The sequence below is a fragment of the Tamandua tetradactyla genome, chromosome 2, assembly GCF_023851605.1.
Source record: "Tamandua tetradactyla isolate mTamTet1 chromosome 2, mTamTet1.pri, whole genome shotgun sequence".
Classification (NCBI taxonomy): Eukaryota; Metazoa; Chordata; class Mammalia; order Pilosa; family Myrmecophagidae; genus Tamandua; species Tamandua tetradactyla.
The window spans coordinates 201,530,111-201,557,986 of record NC_135328.1 but is presented as its reverse complement, the minus strand read 5'-3'; the positions used below and the strand labels follow the sequence as shown (position 1 = coordinate 201,557,986).

Sequence of the window (27,876 nt, the reverse complement as noted above, 5' to 3'; positions counted from 1 at the left end):
CTAGTAAATGAAAGAATTTATGGATGTTCCATGATGGTTTTTAAAGTTAGTAAATGTAATACTCACTAACAGCCACACAGTCCAAAAATATGAGGAGGCTGCTCTGATGCTTTTGGTAGTGAGAAAGAAATTGATAAATCTCTGGTAGAGATTATATTGCTGAGAAGTCAGTAGGAAAATAAACTTTTTAAAATAGAAAAGAATATATATGTATCTAAGCCCCTATGGTAGACTTTAAAAATACTAATTTAAATCAGTTTAAGGTTTGTTTGTCTGTTTGTTTTGAAGTAACCCGTTTCTCTTCCTGTCATGTCTTTTTGCAGAATCCAGACTCCAAAATGATGCAAATCAACCTGACTGGGTTTTTGAATGGAAAAAATGCTAGAGAATTTATGGGAGAACTGTGGCCCCTGCTGTTAAGTGCACAAGAAAACATTGCTGGAATCCCTTCTGCTTTCCTAGAACTGAAGAAAGAAGAAATAAAGCAGAGACAGGTTATACTCTTTTCTTTTTTGTAATGTTGATTTGAGAGAGTAGTATCTAGACTGCTAAGACTTTGATTTTACATGATTTTGCTCGAATCGGAGTATTGTTTTGCCTTGCCATAATACATTTGCGCATTCAGCTTTGGTCCACCACTCCTCCCCCCAACATAAACATTGAGTTTAGAATGTCATTTTCCCAGAGTTCAAAAATTTGCCAAAAAAAAAATAATAATGAGTGCGTTTTACTTAAAATAATTGTAAAAGGTAAACACAAGCTCTTCATATGTCAGTAGATGTTAAATTACAAAAGAATAAGATGAATGTGAAAGTGATTTTTTTTTTTTAAGTAAACTTGATAATGGTAACTCCGTTTAGTTCACGATTAGGGATTAGTTTTCAGCAAGTAATTATTCAATATCTTATAAACAAGTGACTATAATATCAATCTTAATATGTGCCTGTAATATGGATAAAGAACAGTTTTGTTCATGAGTAGAGGCTGGTGAAATGACAGTTATAGCATTGGTGTTTATCTTGTATGGAAAGTAGTCTTCACTTTGCTTGTAATTAAATGTTCAACTGTGTTTATTTTGTAAATCTGATTTTGCAGATTGAACAAGAAAAATTGGCATCTATGAAAAAGCAAGATGAAGACAAAGATAAGAGGGATAAGGAAGAAAAAGAAAGCAGCAGAGAAAAAAGGGAAAGGTCTCGAAGCCCAAGAAGGTAAGTACAGAGGATGCATACCTAATGTTTTATGGGTACTTCAGGCCTTAAAGAATTCTGTGTATAAGAACTTAGGTAGTTTAAAAAAGGAATGTAGTAATACTAGAAAGGGAATTTCTTCCATCATAGAATTTTCATAGTGAGCTATGATTTGTGTCTGGGTCATCTTCTGTTGGAGAGATCATTTGACTGTAATAATTGTTTCTAAAATCTTCGTGTATTATCTGACTCTTAATTCCTAATTCAAAATCGAAACTTTTTTTCCATATTGCGTTAGTTTAAATATAGCATTTAATTTATTTGAGCTATTTTTTTAATGCACTCAAATCCATTCTTTTTTCTTTCCATTTCCTTTTACTTAGAACTTAGAACTCTGTACCCGTTAGCTATTCATATTATATCTACCTAATTCCCTGTTCTGCTTTTCTCAGATGGTTGTACTGAACCCAAACTTGAGATCATGTATTTGTTTTCTTCTTCCTTCCAATGAAACAATTGTTAGGTTCACATTTTTAAATCCACGACTCAGCTTCTACTGTATTTGTGGTGAAAGGTGAGAATTTCATTAGGCTTTTCATTTTTAGGTTTCTGTTTCTTTCCTAAATATCTGTTTAAATTAGTAAAGGGAGGTAATTTCTTAGTCCCTTCATGTATATATTTGATATTAAAACTTAACAAAGAAGCAGTACTTCTGGAATTAAGCACAAGTCATCATAGTGAAAACTACTTGGGTATCAATGAACCAGATTTGTTTTCCTTTACTATGAATTTAAAAAAGAAAAACATTTTCAAGTTAAGTCAAACTATTACTGAAAAGGAAGAGGGAGGGCTTCCTCGTCCAAAGAAGCTATATCCTGCAAGTTTGATAGATTTCTCCTCTGAAGAACATATCACTTTAGTTGAATTAGTCATTTTTCTAGCCTGCCTTAGCTCTGTCTGATGAACTCTGGGATCTGATTGCATCTAAATCTGTATTAGTTGGGTCTCATTTATTCTCAAGAGGTATCGCTTTATTTTTAAGCATCCTCTTTGCCTCTAAAAAGTTGGTCTTTGATCTCCTCATCTCTGGGAATGATTAAGAATCTTAAGTTTAGAGTCTCCCAGATCAGTGCTTTCCTCTCCCCTATAACTGGTATATTTGAACATTGTTACCCTACATTTGCTTGCCTTTCTGGTTTTCTTATGGCCTTTTCCCTATCAGTAGACAAGATAGGATAGCTATCTTATTTCCATAGGGAACTTCTCCAATATAAACAGTGGTTTAAAAGATTAATCCTTCCTTCTCCCTTTCATCCTTCCCTCAATTCAAGATAGTCAAAAACCTAAAAAAAAATTGCTTTCGTCCTAGACGCAAATCCAGATCTCCTTCCCCTAGAAGACGATCTTCCCCTGTCAGGAGAGAGAGAAAGCGCAGTCATTCTCGATCTCCCCGTCACAGAACCAAGAGCCGGAGTCCTTCCCCTGCTCCCGAAAAGAAGGAGAAAACTCCAGAGCTCCCAGAACCTTCAGTAAAAGTAAAAGAACCTTCAGTACAAGAAGCCACTTCTACTAGGCAAGTTAATGAACGTTCGTTTAGAAATATCACACTTTTAGGTGGTTACTACTGGCTGCAGATGTGACGTTTCTAAGTTAATAACATACATTTACTTGATATTTTCTTTTATTAGTTTTTTTATTATAAAATTAAATTCTTGGAAATAAATTGAAATTGTATAGGAAAATAAAGTTAAACGCCCCAAAGGTGATCACTGCTGTCTGTTGGTTTTATGTCTTAGAAGTCTTAGAGAAAAAAATACTTTTTTTCCCACAGTGACATCCTGAAAGTTCCTAAGCCTGAACCTGTACCAGAACCTAAAGAACCTTCTCCAGAAAAAAATTCCAAAAAAGAAAAGGAAAAGGAAAAGGCTCGACCGAGATCTCGGTCACGTTCCAAATCAAGGTCCCGGACTCGTTCCCGCTCTCCGTCTCATACTCGACCTAGACGGCGCCATAGATCCCGATCAAGGTGAGTTGTGGCTTTAAGATCAGTGTAGACCTTAGTTTTTATGTACTACTCTCCTAAGTAGAGGACTAATTGCAAGCAATAGGAAACATCTAAAAAAAGTGTTATTTGTATTTACATGGAGAATTTGAAGATACTTGTTTTTGTGCACTATGAAAATGTTCCACAGCTTGGAAGATTGTGTCCCTTGAAATTCGTTGAAAAAAACTATGTCAAGAAATTTATTCCTTGCTCCTTGATTTATTCAATAAATAAATATAAATTTATTTAATGTTTGTTCTGGTAGATCATATTCACCTAGAAGGCGGCCAAGCCCACGACGGCGGCCTTCTCCTCGGAGAAGAACTCCACCAAGACGAATGCCTCCTCCACCAAGGCATAGAAGAAGTAGATCTCCAGTGAGACGGTGAGACTTTTCTTTTTTAAATTCTGCAGTGTCGAGTGTTTGAGAGTATGTCTGATGTTTGTTTTAGGATAATTTTTTAATGTGTCCCCTTGAAAGAAAGAAGAATTCATAAGTGGTACTAGTCTTCTAAAGTGCGTATCTCATTTGAAATATAATGCTGCTAGCTTGTGCTGCAAAAAAATGTCTAGTCTGGAGTTGGAATTTTTTTTTTTCTTAATTACTGTCTTATTAGTACTAAGCATTAACTTTTAGCCTTTCAGAGCCCACTAAGAAATCCTGCCAACAAGTAAGGGAATTGGCCATCTTGGCTGTTTGGCTTCTAACTTATCACTGGTTTCTGAAAAGTAGCCCATTACAGAGCCAGGAAGCTTCTTTTACCAGTGTTAAAAGTAATTCATTATTACGTTATACTTTTTTTTCCTGATTATAGAAATAATGAATGCTTAATATAAATAATTCAAACAGGAATAAAAAACATAAAGTGAAAGTTCACCATAACCCCATTCCACGGAAATAACCATTATTAGAACTCAAGTCTCCATAGTTATTTATGAAGAGACTAGGCATAAGTCTGACCTGCCAGTGCCAATTTTTTTCCTTACGTCATTCTAAAATTAGCATAAGGCTAAAATGTTTGAATTGCTTGCTTTTTTTTAATAAAGAATAGTGGCTAAATCTGCTCTGAATAAGAGGCCTTGTGCACTAGTAACAGTTTTTATGTCATTAACAGAACATTTCACCTGCTTTGGGAAGGAACTGTGATGATTGTACTTCAGGTTATACTTGATAGAATTTTTTTTTCCAGTCTTTAAAAGGTTTTTTCAGGGAACCAATTAGTTTGAGCGTAAAGAGGGTAAACATCAAAGAAACTATGTAAAAGGTTTATTTTGCAGACTGACGTTTTCCAGGGACCCTATAGTTAAAAAAATGTGTATACTGTTTCTTTTTGCACGGGGAGGTTTGTCAAGGTATATTGAACTATATTACCATCACTATTTAAAATCCATTGATGTACAGGCCATGTGGCTCAATGACAGAGTTCCTGCCTGCCATGCCAGAGACTCTGGTTTGGCTCCTGGTACCTGCCCATGTAAAAAAAAAAAAAAAATCCATTGATGTGACTAGTGATGTAAATGGTCAAGTCAGTTCAGGTATTACACGTTCCTAAGATCATTTCTCTTTAGAGAAAAGTATTGCTGGAACTTTCTAATACAAGATTAGTGGAAACAGCTATTTCTTAAATTGGAGTTTTGCAAACAGCATGTTTTAGTTGTGCTTACTAAGCCATTTAGGAGTCAAAATATTTTGCAGATTGTGTAAGATTCCCTTTCAGCCAGTTTTTATTTCACACTTAAGGTAGGGTTTCTTTTTTTCAGGTTCTCAGGAATTCTTCCGCCAAAGGTGAATTCTGCAGGTACACATAATTGCAACAGAACTTACCACAAATTTTGCTGCAGAATTCGAGAGGCCCCTGCTTCTAAGTTTATGTAGCTAAATGAATTCCTAATCTTGCACATCTTTTTTTTTTTTTTAATGCAACTTAAATGTTGCTTGGCATTGTGTGTTAAATGGAAAATACTTGGTCACCCAAATTTTGTGTGCAAACTCCAAAACACTGACATCAACCTTAAGAAAGAGACTGGTTAGTTATTTTATTATGACACTCAGTTTGACATGCTTTATAACCAGGGAGACAACTTTAAACAAACAGAAGCATTTATCAGTAAAGTTGTTTGTTAATAGTTAGTTGCAGAACTAGCTGTTTCCTATCCTAGGTCATGGTTTTGTGTCCCATATTTTTGGGGTGGGGGGAATTATTTAATGTGCTTAGCTACATAAACTCAAAAGTTGGATAAAAATAGCTATATTTTTGTGTGAACTGTACGTACTTGTAAAGTAATTTTTTGTGTAGTTAATGACTATGCAGTTAGTGACTATAAATACTTTCATCCATAGAAGAAGGCGCTCATCAGCATCCTTGTCTGGGAGTAGCTCATCATCATCTTCTTCTCGTTCCCGGTCACCACCAAAGAAGCCTCCCAAGAGGACATCTAGTCCCCCTCGAAAAACTCGTAGGTTATCTCCTTCAACAAGTCCTCCCAGGCGAAGGCACCGGCCTTCACCTCCACCAACTCCACCGCCAAAAGCTCGTCATTCCCCAACACCCCAGCAGTCAAACCGTACCAGAAAAAGTCGTGTTTCTGTCTCTCCAGGGAGAGCTTCAAGTAAAGGTAAAAATCAGACACAAAAAATTACATTCTATCGTCATTTGAGTACAAAATGCATAGTAGTTGTTGCCCTCCACCCCACTCCACCCTATGTAAAGATGAAGTAGCTGAATAGAGTATGCATTTGTATGTGATTTTTTTAAATTTGGGTAGAGGCTCACCTTTCCTGTCTTAAGTTCTTGAAGTTTGTTGAACAGTTTGCATAGAAAGTGTTTTGTTTTTAGCAATGCCCTTTGGTATTGGGCAGGTAGAGAAAAATACTAATCGTGAGCTGTTAGAATTGGAGTAACTTACAGAAGTTTGCGTCGTCATGATAAGGGATCATTTTATTATTTTGAGGTTAGTTAACTTTTTCCCTGAAGATTTTTCGTTTGTGTTATATGAGGACTTCGTGTTCTGTTTTAATTCTTTCTTGGCCATATTGTGCTCCCAAGGGAAGGACATGGTGTCCTCTTAAAAGCTGATTTGGTTTTTTAATCTAGGCTCTAGGCAGGTTTCTTCTGAGTATTGTCCTTGCTTTATTCTGCAGATTGATTTCTGAGGAATTTATGATCTGTGATCCTGCCAGGCAAGTAGAATGCTGTATTAATCCGAGTGGAAAGGTTGTGTGGTCTACTGGGGTTTGTTCCTTTAGCATTAAATACATTTGGAGAAAAACTGTAGGATCCATTTAATTTGAACCTCTGGTGCTTAGGGATGGAATGCACTGCTTAGCCTGAAAGGTGAGTAGCAGGGAAGGAGAAGATCTTAAAAGCTCCTATAGCAATTTTAAGGAGCAGTCTGTAAGTTAACGGTTACTCGGGTTGTTCTGATCAATTTTAAATGGTGAGAAATAAAGAAAATGAAGTTGGGCAAAATTTTAACTAAGTATTTTAATGAGCGCGATGAGACCAGATAGGACAGCCTCCTGCTATATCGCCCCCCAATGTGGGTAGTATCTAGAAAGGCAAATTTAACTTTACTTTTCTTTTTTAAATCCCAATCACAGTGAGATATTAAACAAGCAGTCAGTAAAAGGGGGGTTAATAGATATTCAATAGTCTGTGAAGTAGAGTATGCAGATTATTTTGTGAATTTTCACATTAAACTGGTATAAACATAAAGTCATTTTTGGTGCATTGACTGTAGGTCTAGACAGACAGCTGAACAACAGAGAAATCTTCAATTCTGGGTTCAGATTTCAAAATATGGGAAAGGGGCTTCAGGATCATGATTTTATAACTTCATATCCCCATATTGCTTTTTGTTCAGAATTTGGAAAATTTCTACCTATCCATGGTTTCTGATCACCATGTCCAAGTCTGCCCACTGCCCAGGGACCTTTTTTTTCTTTTCCCGTTAAGTATATGTTTCTTTACTTTGGAGCCAAAAAGCTCTCTGGGGAAAAATATTGTACATGTTCTCATGTTTTATTTTACAAAAACATTTAAGTTATGATTTTTGTTTACATCATTTTGTGCAGCCGAAGAATTACTGCACAAAATATACTTGAACAGAAGGACCAAATCCTTGTTAAAATAGATTGCTATGAATTATTAGTACATGTCTGCAACAGTGCCAACCTTTTGTGCTTTGATATATTGTTGGAGGGAGGGTGGCCCTGCTTTTTGCTGACAGGACACAGGGAAAAATTACAAAGGAGAGAAATAAATTAGCTATTCCTATCGGTTTTGGGACAGGACATTCCATGTCCAAACAAAACCCCCACTAAAGATGTGCCCTATGGGCAGTTAAAGTCAGGGGCTGCCTTGTGTCCACTGAAGCTGAATATTGGTTTGAAGTACTTTAAAATACCTTTTATAACGTTAAAAAGATTTCCAGCCCTCCATGAAATTTCAGTGAGACAAAAGACTTTAAAGATAGTCACCAAGAAAAAGATTCCTAGACAAGTTAAGTGGTGAACAGGTCAGGACTGAAATTTTTGCATTCTCACTGCCATTTGAATAAAATACACTTTTGCCCATTTTTCCTACCCCAAAATGCCTTTTGACTGCTGGAAGAAGCAGATTGTAGTTTTCTGGAGTATGATTTCAGAAATGCTTTCTTTACCAACTCCATGGCTAATAAGAGGAACACCACCATTGGAATGTAATAAGATTTTACATTTGTATTTCGTGTAACAACCACTAAGTTGGGCTTTAGAGCTCTGCTATTAAGGAAATGCAACTGCCAAAGAAGAGAGGACAACTTATACATATGTTTTTTTGCCCCCAGTTGAGTAGGCGGGAGGCAGGAAATGTTTGGGGGGACTTTGGGGTAAAATATTTGAAGTCCAATAATACATTCTCTCCTGAAAGGGCCTTTAGGAAGCATCTTATAATCAGTGGTTATATTGGCATTATCTTTGTAGTATATAAAATAGTTCTTCTTTGAAAGCTGTACCATCTTCAATCAACTATTAAAAAGAGTACCTATACCTACAATGGTGGTAATTTTAGATCAATTTAGCCATGATAAATTGTGCTCTCTAGACAGTGAATTGTACTAATTCTGGTCAGAGTGACTTTTCTTTACAAGTGATCTTTTGGGTAAAGTCAGGGAGATTAATAATTAATAGGATTGCTGAAGTAAATTAAAAATTCTGGTTTTTTCAGTTGACTTCTTAGAAGACTTCTGACTTCATGTGAAAGCAATTTTGGTCCCTTGAACACTAAAAATAAAACATCATTAACAGAGTAAACTGTGTAAAATCTCAGCTAGACCAATAAACAGAACCCTAATGAAACATTAAGTTTGAGTTAATAATGCCGTGATTCAGTCATACTGAATAACCAGGAGAGATACATAAAGGATATATGTCTGATGGTATGAGCATACTAACAATATTAAAAGCTAAGCCATTAATGAGAAAGTAAGTCTGGGTAAAACTAAATATATATTACCATGAAAAAAATGTAGATATTGTTATAGTTCATTTGCATTATTTAGTAGGTAGGCATTTGCAAACTGTCTTGCAAACCTAATTTTTAAATGTTTCTTGGGGGAAAATGTATTCTGACATCAACAACCAGCTTCCAAACAAAATTTGAGATCCAGTTCTCTGAGTTGGTAACTTGGATGCCTAACTGGTCGCCTATAATCTTTTCAGGAATTGAGGGTTAACTGGCACTGAATGGAGAATACTGACTTGAAAAATTGCCTTAAAAATTAAAAAAAAAAATCTGTTTCATTTATTTGAATTTAAAAATACGAGTTTTAAATACACTTTGGCTAATTGTTTCTCCTCCCATACTTCATGGTAACTAATTCAGTATAACCATTCTTTTACTACCCAAGCCAGTGGTTTGTCCAAATGGCTAATATTAGATAAAATTATTAATGAAATGCTGGTCGTTGAAAATTATAGTGGTAAGTTCTCCAGTTTGACTGAGCAAAGATGAGATTGCTGTGTTAGATCCCTAGTTCCCTTAAACTTATTGCTCCTTGGAATAATCTTTTATTAGAGCCTTAAATATGACTGTCTTTTAAATGAGGTACATCTGTTTTCTGGGTCAAACATTCTTTGGTAATTTCTCTAGTCAGACATAAGGGGCAAGAATACTGAAGGCATCACATTGTCTTCCAAGTTCTGATTCTCTAAGGGAGATTTCTCAAATGGTATTTCTTATCCATGGTAAGATTAATATTATAACATGTCTGTATATCCTTTTGACAGATATTACGAGCACAGCTAGATATTGATGAGTTTTTGTCCTAGAAACAAGATTTTGTGTTTTCAGATCCTAGCTCACTTAAATTATCTGTGTGACGTTGGTGAAGTTTCCTTTTATACCTTAGATTTCTCCTCCTGTAAGATGGAAGGTGATAAGTAGCAACCATGCTCGACAGTACCTAAAGCATAGCAAGCTTACAAAAGATAGTTGCCATAATAATTTTCCTTGCAATCTGGAAAAATAGGTTGGCTAATTCATAAGGTACCCACAGCTCTTCTATTTTATGTATATTACAGAGCTGTCTATTGTTTTGGGGGGGGGGGGATGATGTAAAGCTTTAGAAAAACTCTTCCGGCCTTAGTATTTAACATTTTTTTACCATTGTGTAAGAGTCTTTCATTTTCATAGGTAATTTAAATCTCATGAGCCTGTGACATTTATGTTCTCATAGCCCTCAGCCTCTTTAGGTGGCTAGTTCATCTCCAGAGCAAGTATCTTTTTCTGTGCAAATTTCATTTGATTTTCTTGATCATTTATCATCTTTATTACTTTTCTGAACCCAGATATAGTGAGTGGGTACTTGAAAGCTTTTATGCTGGTGAGCTTTCTCCAGTTGAATGTGTGTCTTAGGTTGGGGAGTTCAGGCAGCATGCAGGTTTATTTTGCTGAGCTGAATGTTATACATTTTATAAAGCTTGTTCAACTCAATAACAGCATTGACCTTTCCTCTTCATGAGAATAATTACACCTATTTTCTGCAATTCAAAAGAGTTATTGTAAAAACTTTGGTTTTTACGTACCTAAGTGAAGTCAATTTGACAGTTATAAAAAGGTGCTGGTAAGAAAGCTTCCTGTTGTATACCCTTATTTTTCATCTTGTACATAAGTTTTTTTCCCCTTTATTCTTTTTTAGTGACAAAACATAAAGGTACTGAGAAAAGAGAGTCTCCTTCACCAGCACCCAAGCCTAGAAAAATAGAATTGTCTGAATCCGGTAAGTTGTCATTGTTTTACAAGCTAAATTAGATTGTGGCATATTTGGTCAACACCTTCTGGTTAAAGATTAATTTTAGGATATGGCTTACTGGTTAAGCGCTAGGACTTTGAAGTCAGACAGGCTTGGCTTGAATCTGCAGCTCTACCACTAAACTCCTTTTTGTTTGTTTTAATTTATTTGAGCTTTGTCAGAAAAATGGGGGAAAAAATTTTACAAGCCTGGCCTGTAATTATGTTTGGTGCCAATATTCAAAATCAGCATCTAATTGGCATTTTTAGCTCCTCCGTGTTTGTAAGATTTATAGTTATCCCATTGCTTGACCCAACCAGATAAAGAAAGGTTTAAGAGACTATTTTCACACTATTCAAATATGACACTTTCTGTGTGCATAACTAAAGAACCACTTTCTAAATGCATCCATTTTTCAGAAGAAGATAAAGGTGGCAAGATGGCAGCAGCAGACTCTGTGCAGCAGAGGCGCCAGTATAGACGACAAAACCAGCAGTCTTCATCTGGTATGAACACTGAATCTTAAACTTTTTTCTATTTGCATTTGCTAATTATAAAAAGCATATATAAATATCCATCACTGTAGTGAAGACTGTACTTGAGAGAAATTATTTGTGCCTACATAGAAATCTCTTGGGTTGGGGGGGGTCATATTTTTGCTTTTGGTTTTTTGTTTTATGTCCTTTTGAAAACTTAAATTATCTTTTAAATTGTTATAAAAGTAATAAGTCCTTAGAGAACAATAGTAAAACAGACTAGAGGTGTATAAAATTGAAAAGTATAGTTCTTTTCTTAACTCCTAGTCTTATTCCTGAAATCACTTTTCAGAATATTTCAAGTGCATATTTCAGTATCTGTAGTTTAAAAAATAATAAGCTCAAACTTTAGGTTGTTACTTGCATTTTTAACTTAATAGTGTAATTAGAACATTCTTCCCTCTTAAGTCTTGTGGTTCTACCATATTCTGCTAGCTGCAACATTTTTTATTGTAAGATTATACCATAATTTATTGCATCAGTCTGTTTGGTGGATATTTAAGTTGTTCCTAGATTTTTTTGTGCACTTAGGCAAGTATATCTATAAAATAATGGTTAGAAGTGGAATTGCTGGATAAAAGAGTTGTGTGCACATAAACCTGATTTCTAAATCAGATGCTCCTTTCTTATTAACTCATTTGGTAATTATGACTTAGGGTAGGTACTACCTTTGCTTTTCATTTATGAAATGGAAACAAAACTATCCCGTGGTGACATTAAATCAGTTAAAATTTACATAGCTTTTGTCCTCTTTAAAATGAGGTTATTCATGGAATGGTTTGAAAATGGATGTAGTGCTTGGGCCCTTTCATTTATTTTTGGAATTTGTTGTTGCTTGTTTTTTCACTTAAATTTTGATTTGGAACAGTTATGAGTTACTTTAAGTTAAGAAGAGGATGAATTCAAGTTTTGCTTTCACAGTCCTCAGCATTTGCTACCATACCTTTAGGAAGTGCCACGTGGATTTGGTTTATTTATTTGATCAGCGCAATGGATATAGAAAGTTATTCATATCCTATTATGATTTTCAGTAGCATTAAAATTTAGAGTAACAAGAATTAAGTAATTGCTTAACCTTAGAAAATTACTGGACTTCTTCAAGGACATTTGTTTTCTTGGTTGCATTGTGTTATAAAAATGATTTATATGACTTCTATTTATATAATGTATACTTATGCTTAACTTAAGTCATTGAGTATGTATTGCTATTGACTCTGTTTCAGGCTAACATGCCTGCATTATATGAATGGACTTGCAAATTTGGATAGTACATCCACTTACTCAGGATCATGGACAGATTCTAATAAGCATAAACCTGATGTAATTTTTTCTTTGCTGTGAAATTATAGACTCCGGCTCCTCCTCCTCCTCAGAAGATGAGCGACCCAAGAGGTCTCATGTGAAAAATGGTGAGGTAGGCAGACGGCGGAGACATTCCCCTTCCCGGAGTGCCTCTCCATCACCACGAAAGCGCCAGAAGGAGACTTCCCCTCGGTAATGTCTTCAGAGATGTACTGTGGTTGAGATGAAACTTCATAACTTAAGGGGTGGGCTCTGTGCTTATTTTAGAATTTAGTTAACCCTTTCATTCCAAGGACTTTTCAGAGGAGATGGTTATGGATTTTTGTTTGTTTTTTAGTTTGGTGGTTATAACCATTTAATGAGAAACTAAATAAATTTTGAACCATGTCCTATATGTGCATGACCGGAAGAATAAACCAGATGGTTATATCATAACCTTAGCTGTTGAGTGTCTTTGAACACATTTAAAAATATCTCCTTTTATATTACTTTTCCATCAAAGTAAATATTTGGTGAATAGAATTCTTGACATTTTTTTTTCTTCCACTGCTCTCAGGATGCAGATGGGAAAGCGATGGCAATCGCCAATGACTAAAAGGTTGGTTAGACACTACTTTGTAAATTAGAGTTATCTGTCAAAGTTTTAGTGACTTTATTTCCTGTTTAGGTCACATTCTTAGGTAAACAGTGGCTATAGCTATAGAAAAGCTTCTTGATTTAGTTTGATTGTTTTTCTTTACAATTCAAACTAATAATGGGAAATGTGCACAAAATGTTCATTTAGAGCATCATTTGAACTTAAATTTCAAATATCTACTTATATCAAAGAGGGCATAGTTTTACAATATGTGAATACTTTCCAAGAGGTAAGACCATAATAGCCCCTTAGATTGGGGTGGGCTGGGGTGGGGGAGCACCTTGTCATTGTGATGACTTATTAAAAATGGATGTAAGGTGTTGGTTCTTTTCAGAGTTTTGAGTAATAAGTAGTAAGAAGGTGAATTGTATATCGACATTTTTTTATCCTCAGCATTCATATAACCATAGAATCTTAACATTTAGAGCCAAATCATATATAGAAATCTCTAATTCAGGCCTGTCTTGTTTTATTAGAAGTTCAAAAAACCAAGGCCCAGAAATAGTAAAATGAGTTTCTTAGCAAAGTGACGAAGCCAGTTCTTAGAACTGCTTTTGGTACTATATTAGTTTGTTTTCACCAGTGTTCTGCTTTCTAGAGTTTTTAACTGCCACTAAATTTCTAAGTACTTACCCTTTCTGAAACTGTCACATCATCCTCTTTATAACTCGGGTTTTGAAGCAGCTGTTTATCTCATTAAGAGTTTTTTGTTTGTTTGTTTTTTGTTTTTTTTTTAGAAAGGCTCTTGGCAGTCAGCAGTGTTCATCATGGAGCAGAGCAAGCTTTTGTGTTTTTGAAGGAAACTGTTACATGATGTTAACATACATAATCCTCAAAAGGAAAAATTTGGATGCTGAGTTTTTCTTTTCCAAGCTCTAGTTCCCTCTGGCTTCTGTGAAATTGCTAGTACAGCAGCTGCTAAACCATTGCTTTACAGAATTAGGTGTTAGGGGTATAATTTCTTCTCTCTTTTTTTCCTCAGTATGAAACTACCTTTATTGTGGAAAGAGATTTCTCTTTCCGTAGCAGTGAAATCAACACTATAGTGGTTATTGCATTGTTCCAAGATGTTTTTATTTTTTTTTTCCTCATAGAAAAGGTACTTCAAGTTGTATTAGTAGCTTCGGGTGTAATGATACTAGAACTTGCTATGAGGTGTCTAAAATTTAGAGATGGAGAAAGAGCTATTTGGGATTAAGTAGGGAAATATAGCCTGGTTTGGAATATTTTATGTAGAAAGCTTAAACTTTGAAAAATTTAAAATTTTCCACACTCCTAAAACCTTGTCTGTGGTTTTTAAAACTCCTTTAATTAAAAGATAGGAGGTGGATTGATCATACTCTGAACACAGCAAGCTGGCTCCTTCTGATAAGACTTACCTGTCCTACATGCTTAAGATTTATATCACACATTTATCTGTCAGTAATTGTGGCTCTTTAGGAATGGGATTCTCAGTAAGAGTATGCAAATTGTGGGGTGTGGGGTGGGAAGGGGATAGGGGGAGTCCGTAAGCAAAAATTTCTACCCAAAATTGAAGGCTGGCATTAGCATTCAGAGTAACTAGATAATGCTTAGCTTTTTAAAATTCCTAATGTGCATGCCTTACCAGCTCAGGTAAGAATCTGTAGCTAGCTTTCAAGTCATAGAGCCAAGTGGTGTCAGGACATCAGTTATGAGTGATTATCATATTTTATTTTTCTAGCAGTTCTTTTTTTTTAAAATTTATTTATTAATTAAAAAAATTAACGACAAACGAACAAAAACATTAACATGATTCATTCCATTCTACATATATAATCAGTAACTCACAATATCATCACATAGTTGCATATTCATCATTTCTTAGAACATTTTCTAGCAGTTCTTTTGATTGTTGTTTCATTCATTCTTACTTTTTGGTTTATTTTTTCATATGCAAACACAGACATGATTGTCACTGAAAGGGAATTTTTAGTTATTCCAAGCCCTTCATTTCACAGATTAAAACTGAGGCATAAATAAATACCTCGGGTCATTAGCTTAATACAGTATATTGTAATCTGAGTTCAGTCTTTTAATGACATTTTCTGATTAAAGTTTAGCAAGCTTAGATAGGGACAATACTTTTTAAAACAGAAGCTGCTTCTTAAGGTTATAACTACTGATGATATATTGGCAGTTCTATTTTGTATCATTTTATCAAAATTTGCAAGTATAAACCTTTGCTTTTCTTTTTTTTTAAAGTCTTCTTAAAAGTTAAAATGTCTTTTCTGATTTGAAACATCCATTACTTGTTGAAGCAAGTAATACTGGAATCATCCTGTTTCTCCAAGTCCAAGTAATTCTCAGATTAACTCACATTTCAGGCAAACCTTCTGGGATTAATTCTTCTGCTAGATAAATACTTCTAGTAGAGTAATTCTTTTATTATCCCTTCTTGTAATTAATAGTTTGGTTTCTACATGTCATTCACCAGACTTGTCTTTCTTTTTTTTTTCCCCAGACTTGTCTATTTTGGTATGTCGTCTCTTGTAGTTTGTATTTTAAATCTGCTCAGAGTGAAATTGTAATCCCTACAAGGCATAAGCATATTTAAATTGGAAATTAAATGTAATGATGTATTTTAGAATTTCCTATGTTCAGATAATAGAGTTCTCCTTTTTTTTTTTTTTTTTTTCATGGGCAGGCACCAGAAATTGAACCTGGGTCTCCAGCATGGCAGGCGAGAATTCTGCCACTAAGCCACCATCACACTGCTCAGTTCTCCTTAGGTTTAAAGGGGAACTGAGATCTAGTAAATATTAAAATTTATCTTCAGATTCATAGGCCACATCAGTCCTTTCCTGGGCAAGAAATTATGAACTAATAACGTTATTTGACTATCTCAAACTTCCCCAAAAGGTGGCAAACTGGCTTGGTGAATATTTTACTATTTTTATTGTCAGATTGCTGTGAGTAAGTTCGACTGATGTAACCTTATTTTTCAGGTGTACTTTTTGTGTTGATTAAGTGTATAACAGATCCCAGAATTAAGGTTCAAATGGTTCTCATCTAAATTTTAACCACATTATTCCAGTGATAGTTTTAGTACTTAAACAACTTTGGTCATTTGTCTTTGGGATTTATCTTTTTTTATTAATAGTATGCCACTCTTGGGCAATAGAGATGCCTCAAAAAATAATTTTTTTTTTTCTTGAGAACTTGGAGCAGTACAGAGATTTTGAGTCATAACCACTGCTTAATAGTAATATTTTTAATATTTATGTAGTAGAGCATTGACTTTTCCAAAGCTCTAAAACACTTGTTCCTAATAAAGAATCAGAATCATCTGGAAAGCCTTTTCACAGTACATTTGACTGAATTTTATCCCTGTCCTGGTAGACACCTATCTAAGTAAACTTTCCCAATGATTCTGATGTGCATCCTTAATTAAAGAGCAGTTCTCTGAAACTGTATTCCCAAACTTTTTTCACCCTGAACTATAGTAAGAACACGTATATCATGGCCTGCAGTACATATTTATATGCATGGAAACAAAAATTTCACAAAACAGTAACCACAATGAAATGCTCTGAATTTTTTTTTTTCTTTTTTTTTCAATGCTGGTGCCTCACACGGGTCTTGACTGATGAGTCAAGTTTAAAAAATAAACCTCTACTCTGAAGCATTTGCTAACTTTGGCTATCCTTTGGGTTAATGATAATGAAGCTCTGTCTTTGCTGATTCAGGGAATCAACTATAATTTGTCTTTGGTTTAGTGGTAGACGGAGAAGAAGTCCCTCCCCACCACCTGCCAGAAGGCGACGTTCTCCTTCTCCAGCTCCTCCTCGGCGACGCAGATCTCCCACACCACCACCTCGACGAAGGTTCTTAATCAGATGTTAGAAGGGTTATGGGGGCAGTAGAGGGACAATTGCAGCACAATTGAATCTTTATGATTTCTGGAAATATCTTGATAATGTGGTATGACTTGGTCATAAAAACCATGTATTTTATGATACCATTTATGTGAAAAGTCCAGAATAGGCAGATCTAGAGACAAAACAGATGAGTGGTAGCCTAGGATGAGGGAGAGAGGTGAGATTGGGCAGTGGTGATGGTAGCAAAACTCTGTGAATATAAAACCCCACTTTAAATGGGAGGGATTTTATGTTATATGAATTACGTATCAATAGAAACATTAAACAAATTTAAAAGTGGCATTGCTCTATTTAGTGATTACAGAAGGGGAAATAGTAACTGCAGTGGAGTACCCTAGCAAACACCACTTTAAAGTAATCAGTGTTAACATTCTCAGTAAAACATATTGATAGCATATAGTTCCTGGATACTTCTTTGGTATCCTTCCCAATTATGCATAGCTTTTAACCTAATTTTTAGGAAATACAGAAAAGCTCAAATTGAGGATCATGTTATATGATAAATGACTAGTACTCTTCGAAAGTGTTAAAGTCATCATGAAAGACAAAGACTGAGTAACTGTCACAGAGCGGAGGAAACTAAGGAGATACTACAACTAAATGGAATCCTAATTTTTGGATCATGGGAAAGAAAAATATTTCTATAAAAACTGGTGAAATCCAGTGTTGGTATTTTAGTTAATAATAAGTTAGTACCAAGATTAATTTTTTTAGTTCTAATAACGTCTATGTTTGTGTTAGATGTTAACATAGGAGAGGCTGAGTGAAGGGTATATCAAAAATCACAATTTTACAATCTTCTGTAAGTCTAAAATTATTTCAAAATTAAAAAAATACTATTTTAAAAGGCATGCTCAAATAATGTTACTAAAGTAACATAGTTTGGTTTATTTGGTATAGTGGCCATATTCTTGAATACCTGTTATGTATGTGTTAGAAAAAGTGCCAGGTTCTTTATATAGCTGATATGTAAAACAAAAATCTCTAGTCCTCAAGACAACCTTGTTTGGTAGGTGGTAATGTACTTTGTGCCTAGAAGAGGTCTATTAAGTTGATTCTAGGTGGAAAAATACTTATTTTAAGCTCAAAGACTAAAAGATACAGGAACAAACTAGGCTTTTGGACCTGAATATTATTGTCAGGTCTAATTCCTAAAAGTTCCTAGGTCTTTGTAGGAATTAAACATTAGGAGGAATTTCAAGTAAACCACTCGCTGGGCTTATATAAGGATACAGTCTGCTTATAGATTTCCACTGAAAAGTGGTCTTTTGAGACAGAAAATGAAGCAATCTCTCTGTTGGGGGGCAGAGGTATCTTTAAAACTGTGTGCAGTGAACTCTAATTATTAATGCAGAGTCCAAACGCCAATTCAGAGAGGACACCACATAGGAGAGCTCTGTAAAGCACAGACTTCCTGAGTAAGTTGACCATAGTCAGTAGAATCCTGCTAATTTAGTTACCTGATTATTACTATGTAACTGATGTTCACAGTTGTACCTCAAAGCAGTGCAAGGTTCATTTAAAAAAAGAGAGACATCAAATTGATCCCATATGGATTGTGCTAAATGACCTGATAATATGAATTTTTTAAGTGACAAATTCTTCCGTTAACCAGAATGTCATCTGGTTAATTTTGTCATCATTTGAGATAAACAGAAATTTATTAAATGTACTTTTACTATAAAAAAGGAAGGAGGTATAGCATGTCCACTTGAAAATATACTCCCTTAGCCTAGTGCTAACTATATTAGAGCCATAACTGCTGGTTAATTTTCTTTGCATTCTGTTTCCTTATTCTATTGAGTCTTTCAACTTACTGATGTGTTTTTCCTAGGACTCCTTCTCCTCCGCCACGTCGGCGCTCACCTTCCCCAAGAAGATACTCTCCTCCAATACAGAGAAGATACTCTCCTTCTCCACCTCCAAAGAGAAGAACAGCTTCTCCCCCTCCCCCTCCTAAAAGAAGGGCATCACCATCTCCACCGCCAAAGCGTAGGGTCTCCCATTCTCCACCTCCCAAACAAAGAAGCTCCCCCGTCACCAAGAGACGTTCACCATCGTTATCATCAAAACATAGGAAGGGGTCTTCCCCAAGCCGATCCACCCGGGAGGCCCGATCTCCACAACCAAACAAACGGCATTCGCCCTCACCACGGCCCCGAGCTCCTCAGACCACCTCAAGCCCTCCCCCTATTCGAAGAGGAGCATCATCATCACCCCAAAGAAGGCAGTCCCCATCTCCAAGTACTAGGCCCATTAGGAGAGTCTCCAGAACTCCGGAACCCAAAAAGATAAAAAAGTAAAAATATTTTATGCTTTTTGGTTTAGAAATGCTAACTTGCATAGCTCTTTATATTTGATTACTTTTCCCTTATATTGAGAAGTTACAAAAAGGAATAAATGGTGAATACAAACTTTAAAAGGCAAATTCTAAGTACTACTTTCAGATTATTTTCCAGTGTCAGGAAATTAAGTGGCAGAAATTAAATACCATAGGATTTTACTTGAATTTTTACTAGTATTTTTTGAGGGGTGTACTTCCTAAACTAAACTCTGAAGTGGCTTATATATAGAACATTTCTTGTGTGTGCATGTAGGACTGATAAAAGCATTCTTGAAATATAAGGAGCTAGCATTACTAATTTCATATAGGAAGTATTAACAGAATGGCTAGAGGATTGTAGGTCTTGAACTACTAACCAGGAGACTTAGCTGGTGTAAATTTGATAAGTTAGCAGAATGATCAGACTTAAGTGCTGTGAACATTTGAAGTTTGTGACCTGGTTTCAGAGTGATGGTTGGTTATTTTCTTGGAGGGAATATCTCTGTCCCTGGATGTTATAAATGTTATGTTTTGTTTTTTTCTTCGGTGTCTAGGGCTGCCTCACCAAGTCCTCAGTCTGTACGGAGGGTCTCATCCTCTCGCTCTGTCTCAGGATCTCCTGAGCCAGCAGCTAAAAAACCCCAAGCACCTCCATCCCCTGTTCAGTCTCAGTCACCCTCTACAAACTGGTCACCAGCGGTACCAGTCAAAAAGGCTAAGAGCCCAACACCAAGCCCATCTCCAGCAAGGGTATGTGTCTGCCTTATTTTAGAATCTTTTGTCATTGGATATGGTCACCTTGAATCAGAGAAATTTTTTTATCTTTTGTAGCTCAGTGGAGAGTTACTTTCTTTGGTTCACATGGACTTCAGGAGGCATTGATCAGTGGTGGTTGCATCAACAGTCCAGGGAAAGCCTAATTATTTAATCACCCCCTAATTTGTGATATGTTTAGTACTGTCTAGAATTAGTGGTTGAGATTGGACCATATAAAATATATAGAAAAACAGAAAAGGTTACCCATGCTTCTGTTACCTAGAGGGAAGATAGTATTCTTGCTTTTTTTTTTTTTAAGATCACATAGTCAATAACATTTTCAGTCTTAGGTTGTATGTTTAGTATTCCATTTTTATAAAGAAGAAAAATAAAAATATTAAAAAGATATCAAATGTTGACAGTGGCTATGTTTTAGAAGGACTTTTCTTCTTCCCATTTTGATACTCTATTTTTTCTACAGTGGAAATATTTTTATAATACAAAAATGAGCCTTGCAGCCTGCAAAATGTTAGATGTGGTGAAAAGAACTTTCTTGTTCCATGTCATCTTATCTGGCAGATTACATAAAAACATTCTCATTTTTACATTTTTAGGTTCCAGTATCATTGGAATATTAAAGTATTGGGGTTTAAACTATGTTTATCAGAGTCATAAATCTGATCTTGAGCAGATTTCTGTATTGTTTAAGATTAGTGGTTAGATATTCATTGTAATAGGATTAACTGAATTATTGTGCTAACAATAGACTGAGAAATTTTAAGTACATCTTTTAGAAATGGGAAGTGAAATTTGAAATTACTGGATAGATTCAGTTAGAGCAGAGCCTGCCTGTGCCCTTTGTGTAAATTCATTGTCTTTTCAGTGAAGAGGAACAGAACAACCTTATTCAAAAGATAGGAAGGTCAAATGGTGACTATAGACATGTTTTCATAACAAGCATGTCATTAGAATAATGGCTGATAACATTTATTAAAAGCCGGTTATGTGTCAGATTAGTATTCTGGGTGATTACTGTATTCTCATTTAATCTTCACACCAGCTTCATCAGATAGGTATACCCATTTTCAGATAGTGTGCTTTCTGTGTGGTAGATTGGTTAAGGACATCATCTCTAGAAATACTTGGTGGTGATTGGCCTTTGACTTTTGTCTGCTGAGGCCTTGTGAAGTCCTGAGATTTATCCATTTATAAATTCCTTGAGGTCATAAAATTTGTTTACTTGGACAGAATTTTAATCAGATTAATTCTATTCCTTTTATTGTTCTATTGTTTATAGAATTCAGACCAGGAAGGAGGTGGGAAGAAAAAGAAGAAAAAGAAGGACAAGAAACACAAAAAGGAGAAGAAGCACAAGAAGCACAAAAAACACAAGAAGGAAAAGGCTGTGGCTGCAGCTGCTGCAGCTGTCGTAATCCCTGCAGCCATTGCTGCTCCCACAACTACATCAGCACAGGAAGAACCAGAGGCAGAGCCAGAACCTAAAAAGGTATGTATGGACTCTGTATATAGCTGTCTTGCAGTTCTGTACAAGTGGTTAAGTCATTTGATTCTGAAAAATAACTAGATTATTTTTTCTAATGATTGCAACCAAGTAGCTCTCTTCTGATTTATTTCTTGATGACTTGCCAAGAATAAATTCTTGAGAACTACAGAAAAGAACACAGTTTTTGTTTTAAAAACTGCTTTATTGAGATATAATTCACCCACCTTAAAATTTACCCACGTGAAATACACAATTCATTGGTTTTTCACTGAGTTGTGCAACTATCAGGATTTGCCAGTTCTCATACGATATGTGGTCCCTTTGTGACTGGCTTCTTTCAGTTAGCATGTTTTCAGGGTTCATCCATGTTATAGCATATATTAGTACTTCATTCTTTTATTGCTGAATAATACTCCACTATATGGATCTACTACATTTTATTTATCCATTTTGGGATTTGATGAGTATTTGGGTGGTTTCCACTTTGTCTGTAAAACTGCTATGAACATTCATGTACAAATTTTTCACATGTAGATAATGTTTTTAGTTTTCTTTGGTGTGTACACCTAGGAGTAGAATTGATGGGTCGTGTGGTAACTGTTTAACCTTTTTATGTTTTTATTCTAGTCATCCTAGTGGTATGAAGTAATGTCTCCTTGTAGTTTGGTTTGCATTCCTCTGATGACTAATGATGTTGAGCATCTTTTCTTAATGCTTATTGGCCACTTATGTATCTTCTTTGGGGAAATGTCTCTTCAGATACTTTGCCCATTTTTTAATTGAGTTATCGTTTTATTATTGAACTGTTGGAGTTGATCAGTATAGTTTTTTGGGGGGGTGCAGGGTGGTGCATGGACTGGGAATTGAACTCAGGTCTCCTGCATGCAGGTGAGCATTCTATGGTCAATATAGTTTTGATGGTTGGGTTTCTGATTTGCCTTTAGTCTTCCAAGCAACCAAAGCCACAGAGGAATTAGTACTTAAATAATCGCAGCACAAAGGCAAGTGGATATTATATATAAGTAATGTGGGAAAAACAAGATGGCTCCCTCTCCTTTTTTTTTTTTTAAGAGAAGTAGGTTTACAGAAAAATCGTACATTAAACAGAGTTCCCATATGCTGCCCTATTAATCCCTTGCATTAGTTACATTTGTACATTAGTGCATTTGTTGCAGTTGATAAGAATGTTTTTGTATTTGTAGTATTGCTATATAATCCATTTATATTAGGTTTATGTTAGGATTTACTGTTTATTGTACATTCCTGTGTTTTGTTTTTAATTTTTATTCTAGTAACATATATACAATCTAAATTTCCCCTTTTAACCACATTCAGCTATATAATCCCTTGCTAGTAACAATATTCACAGTGTTGTGCTATCATCATCTTCACAAGGCTTTGCTTTGCTAAGAAATGTAGTGCAGTAAAAAAGCAAGACTTCAGTGGGATTAGAGTTCTGTGGACTCTGGTAGATACTGAGAGAATGATTTATTTAAGGACACTATCAGAAGTAATGGGTGTTTTTCCTTATTTTTCCATTAGAGTCAAACAGTTCTTTAAAAAGCTTCTTATTTTTATTAATAGGTTTTATTCCATTTCCTTTTTTGCAGGTCTTAACCAATAAAGTATTTTGTCTCAGGTGACACAAAGCTGACTGATGAAATTAAGCTCTAAACCCCAAATCTTTTATCTTTGAGTAGATTATATGCATTTTATTTTTTTTCCTTGAAGAAGTCATTTTCACTTCCACTGAGAAAATTAACTAGTTACTATTAGGCTAGAGAAATCAGAAGACCCAGATTCTTAGCTCTCACAAAATTAGTTCTGCTATCTGGGGTGCATAACTGTAGTACGAGTTTATTACCTATAGATGAAAAGTAAAACTAAGAACCTTCCACCTTCAAAATACATAGAAGGAAACAGGGTCAAATACATAAATATCCCTGTTCAGGGAGAGATGGTCAGTTAACAGGCTGTGCCATTCACTCCTGGGGCAGTAAGACAGTAGAATCCTGAGCATCTGTATTTAGCCCAGACTTGATTTTGCTCTATACTTAGCATCTCCCACCAGTATCTCATGACATAAAATCCAAGACCATTCTGTCTTTTTTTAGGAGACTGAAAGTGAAGCTGAAGATAACCTTGATGACTTAGAAAAGCACCTGCGTGAAAAGGCCCTGAGATCAATGCGGAAGGCTCAAGTGTCCCCACAGTCTTAGGTGGAAATGTTTGTTATGATGTAAATTTTATTTGATTTGTACGCAATTCAATTTCAAAATTGCTAAAATGTGTTTGAGCTTTAGACTATAACATTTGTTGTAATAATTGCTAGGTTGAAGTTCACCATGTAAAAAGGGGCATGGATTTACATTGCAAAAGGTGTCCACAGTGTATTAGTGAAATTCTCTCATTGACAGCTCACATAAATTCATTTAGAGTGAAATATTCTAAGCCAAAAAAAAAAAAAAAATCCTCTTTTTAAAAAGGGGGTTTAGATATGGTTGGCATTCTTATGGTTCCTTTAATGCCTCTGGCTATTCCCAGCGTTGGTTTTTTTTTTTTTTCCCTCTCATTTGGTTCTTAGCACCCATTTAAGTTATGATGCTTCCGACCCAGTATGGTTTGTAAGCTTGCCCAGAAATAAGACCACTGTTTGAACTGCCACAAAAGTATAAATGACTATTTTAATGCCACAATCTTTCCTGTTGCCTGTGGAGTCTCTGCTGAAATGAATCAAGATTTGAACTCTAGGGGTAAGACAGAAAATGAAAGCATGTTGTTTGCCAGGACACTGTGGGTTTATATTGATGTGTAACAAGTTGATTTGGAACACTGGAATTTCATTCTATTCTGGTTTTGGTGTTTTGGTTTTTTTTTCCTCCTTTTCTTTTGTAAAGGCAATTATCTAGTCCCAGGAAGGATCCTTCAGTTATATAAAATTTTGTTTTATGAAACGTCATGGCTCCATTCAAAATTTTGTCTTGTACTTCCATTTGATACACACAACTTTCAGAGCTCTTGTATTTGGAAGGCTGGAAGGGCCTAGACTTTGAAATAGTGTTTGTTTTTCTTGTTTTTGTTTTTTTGTTGGTTTTGTTTTTTGGTTTTTTTTTGTTTGTTTTTTGGTTGTTTTTTTTTTAACTAAAGCTATATAAAGCTTGTGGATTAAACAATAAATTTCTAAATTTAAAAATGTTTGCCTCTCACTTTTACTTGTTTCAATACTACAGAGATACCTACTTTTCTTCAAAATTCCACAGTGTTTAACTTTCTACCTCCATGGTACCTTGAGGGATAGGGCTTGGGGTAGGAAAATAAAAGATGAAATTAAGGCTTGACTAGCTTTATTTTATGTGGTAAGTGCTGTGAAAGGAAAATGCAGGGTACAATTGGAATGTACAGTGTGCAAGGCAAGTCAACCAGAAGAAGCAGAAGAAGAGAATTTTTCAGGCAGAGCAGACTGTTTTGAACAGACCATGAGATAGAAGCTTGGCACATTCACGGAAATGAAAGAAAGATAAAGAATGAATGACTGTGCAACTCTCCTTTATCCAGTTGTGCTTTGTTTTTTGATGTTTAATTCTCCATAATGAAATCATTTTTGTATTGAAAATTTAGTAAAGCAAAAAAAGTAGAAGGGATTTTTAGTTGATACCACAGTATAAGATAAAACTTATACTTTATCTTATACTTAAAAAAGAAGTGAAAGGAAGGTTTTGCTTTCAGGAGTCTAAGCTTAGCAATTTGACACATGGGCAGTTAATTTGATGATCATCTCTGGCAGTTGAAGCAAAAAGAGTAGGAAAATGTTTATTAGCCTAACTTCAGGAAAACTTGGGAGGTTTCTAAACCAAAGGATTGGACAAAGGTGTGTGCAGTAACTTAGTTTTCAAAGATCTTTTCCACGACTTTTGATTTTTATAATTCTGTGATGTAGGAAAAGTACAGACCATATAGTTTCTACAGTGTTGCTGACTTAACCATTTCCAATGTGAACAAACCAGTGAACATCGCTGGGGTACTTGTATCTATCTAATCAACCCTTCATTCAGTCAGTGAGCTTTCATTCCTGCATTTGATCGAACTGTTCTTATGAATACCAATAATGTCCATTTTGCCAAATTAGATGAGCAATTCTCAGTCTTCATTTTATCTGACCTCTCAGGAGAATTTCACCCAATTATTCATTCCTCTTTAAGCACTTCACATGGTTTCTAGGAGGCAACAGTATTTTACTTTCCAGATCCAATACACTTGCATCCTACCTCACTTGCTGGTTTGGCTCTAGTAAATCCTTTCAAACCTGAAGTAGTAAAGTTTGCTTACTTGGTCATTGATAGCCTTCGTTCACTACATTAATCCCTAGTTCCTTGATTTTTAGTGCCATTTTTATGCTAAAAGCTCAACTCTACTTCCAGTCCAAAATACCTTCTGAGCTGTACTCCTCCAGTTACCTACCTGACAACTCCATTTGATATCCAAAGACATCCCATATTGAACATTCCAAAATAGAATTTTTTGTACCATCACCATGCCCACTACCGATACAGTATCTTCTCCCATTTTCCTATGTTTTAGGACCTTTCACCATCATTAACTCAAGTCAGAATTGAGTCATTAGCCATTATCAGTGTAGGCTGTGGCAGTATTGTCCACTGCACAAAGCATGGATTCCCTAGTGAGATCATAGCACTATGCCTAAGACCCTTGACTAACTTTCCGTTTCAGGGTGAACTTCAAATTACTTCACAGCCTATAAGAACAAATACTATTCTTCCACTCTACTTTGGCATATTCATCTCCACTTCTCATCTGCTCAAGCCACACTGTCTGCTTTTCTTTTAACCCACTAAAAATTTTCTTTTGGGGTCTCTGTGTCTACTGTTCCTTCTTTCTAGAAGGCACTAACTCATGATCTTATGGCTTGTTTTCTTACTTGGTTCTCTTCGAACAAGCTTCTCTAACTTCCTCTCCTTTGTTTTATGTGTAGCAGTTATCCATCTGAAATTATATTTTGATTCTTTGGAATTTGGTCTTGTTTACTGTGGCTATATTCCCAGTGCCCGATACATAGTGGAAGCTAGTCTTCCATTGAATACAACCCTATTCAATGTATTTGTTTTTTCTACTGGAATTTAAGGTAAAGGAAATGAAAAGACATGAGGTGGCTGTCCTCAGGGAGTACTCATCTTTTAGGAACAGAACATGCAATCAATTTGGAGTGGAAATAACATGGTTTAGAGTCTGGTAGACCAGGATTTCCACCATCGCTTTCTACTCTGGCCCTGGGCAAGTTACTCTGAAGTTCTGCTATTTTCTCTTCCATACAATGGAAATAAGATGGACTCTATCTTTTGTCTTTGAGAATTGAAATGTGTTAGTTAATACATATAAAATAATGATAACACGGAAAGAGGTGCCTGTTTTCTTAGCTAATAAGACATGTATACATTTTTCTATTTATGAAAAATTTCAGTTTAGATAACTAAAAAAGGATTTTGGACCACAACCCTATTCAATGTATTTGTTTTTTCTTTTTTAGATATAATTCATATACCATAAAATTCACCCTTTTAAAAACGTGAACAATTCAGTAGTAGTTAATATATCCGTCCAGAACATTTTCATTACCCAAAAAAGAAATTCTGCCCATTAGCAGTCACTTTTTCTCCCGACCATCCCTCTACCCCCTAATCTATTTTCTGTCTCTAGATTTACCTATTTTGGGTATTTCATATAAATGGAACCATAGTATGTGGGGTTCTGTCTCTAGCTTCTTTTCACTTAGCATATGTTCCCAGTTCATATCCATATCTTACAGGAATCAATGCTTCATTTCTTTTTATTGCTGAATACTATTCCGTTGTTTACTGCATTTTAGTTATCCATTGAGTTGATAGGTATTTGGGTTGTTTCCACTTTTTGTCTATTATGAATAATGCTGCAGTGAACATTTGTGTACAAGTTTTCAATTTTCTTGGTAAAGTGCTTTGTTATAGTGCTACCATTGTGGAGGTTGGGACTGGGGACTGTAGACAAGCAAAATTTTGTTCCTGCTTTATACAGGGAATCAGGAGACTCAGGAAGAGTATGATCACTTAAGGTAACTGGTAGATACAGGACTAGTCAATATTGTTCCTCTTTAAACTCCTGCCATCTGATAAAGAACCAAGTGTTTTTCTCAATACATTTTCTACATTCTAATAACTATGACAGTCACATAAGATGATGAATGTGGAAACACTGCCCAAATGTGTGTTATTAAAAGCACAGTGGGACTCAGGATGTAGCTTATTACCCAGAGATTTCAAGCTTAAAAATTGAAAATTGTATGGCATTAATATTTTAAAGACCCAACTCTGCACAATCCTGGAAGACCAATTCCTTTGAATGGAGAGCAAGAGTCTTGCTTT

General features: G+C 35.4%; 1 protein-coding gene across 12 annotated transcripts in view; it reads left to right on the top strand.

Moving 5' to 3' along the window:
- The window catches only part of SRRM1 (serine and arginine repetitive matrix 1), a 35,120-nt gene that overhangs the window by 6,542 nt on the left and 702 nt on the right, over positions 1-27,876 (top strand). For 4 of the 12 annotated variants that reach the window (XM_077150801.1, XM_077150799.1, XM_077150794.1 and 1 more), the window contains 16 exons: positions 324-494; positions 1,096-1,211; positions 1,714-1,764; positions 2,560-2,763; positions 3,022-3,216; positions 3,500-3,619; positions 5,576-5,850; positions 10,414-10,494; positions 10,926-11,012; positions 12,392-12,536; positions 12,901-12,942; positions 16,719-16,826; positions 18,715-19,179; positions 19,758-19,953; positions 21,257-21,466; positions 23,578-24,417. In XM_077150801.1, coding sequence (XP_077006916.1) covers positions 324-494; positions 1,096-1,211; positions 1,714-1,764; positions 2,560-2,763; positions 3,022-3,216; positions 3,500-3,619; positions 5,576-5,850; positions 10,414-10,494; positions 10,926-11,012; positions 12,392-12,536; positions 12,901-12,942; positions 16,719-16,826; positions 18,715-19,179; positions 19,758-19,953; positions 21,257-21,466; positions 23,578-23,682 — 2,571 coding nt within the window. In that variant the 3' untranslated portion in view covers positions 23,683-24,417. Of the gene's footprint in view, positions 495-1,095; positions 1,212-1,713; positions 1,765-2,559; positions 2,764-3,021; positions 3,217-3,499; positions 3,620-5,575; positions 5,851-10,413; positions 10,495-10,925; positions 11,013-12,391; positions 12,537-12,900; positions 12,943-16,718; positions 16,827-18,714; positions 19,180-19,757; positions 19,954-21,256; positions 21,467-23,577; positions 24,418-27,876 lie in introns of those variants that run through there. The other 8 variants (XM_077150802.1, XM_077150800.1, XM_077150795.1 and 5 more) reach the window with 7 other exon arrangements.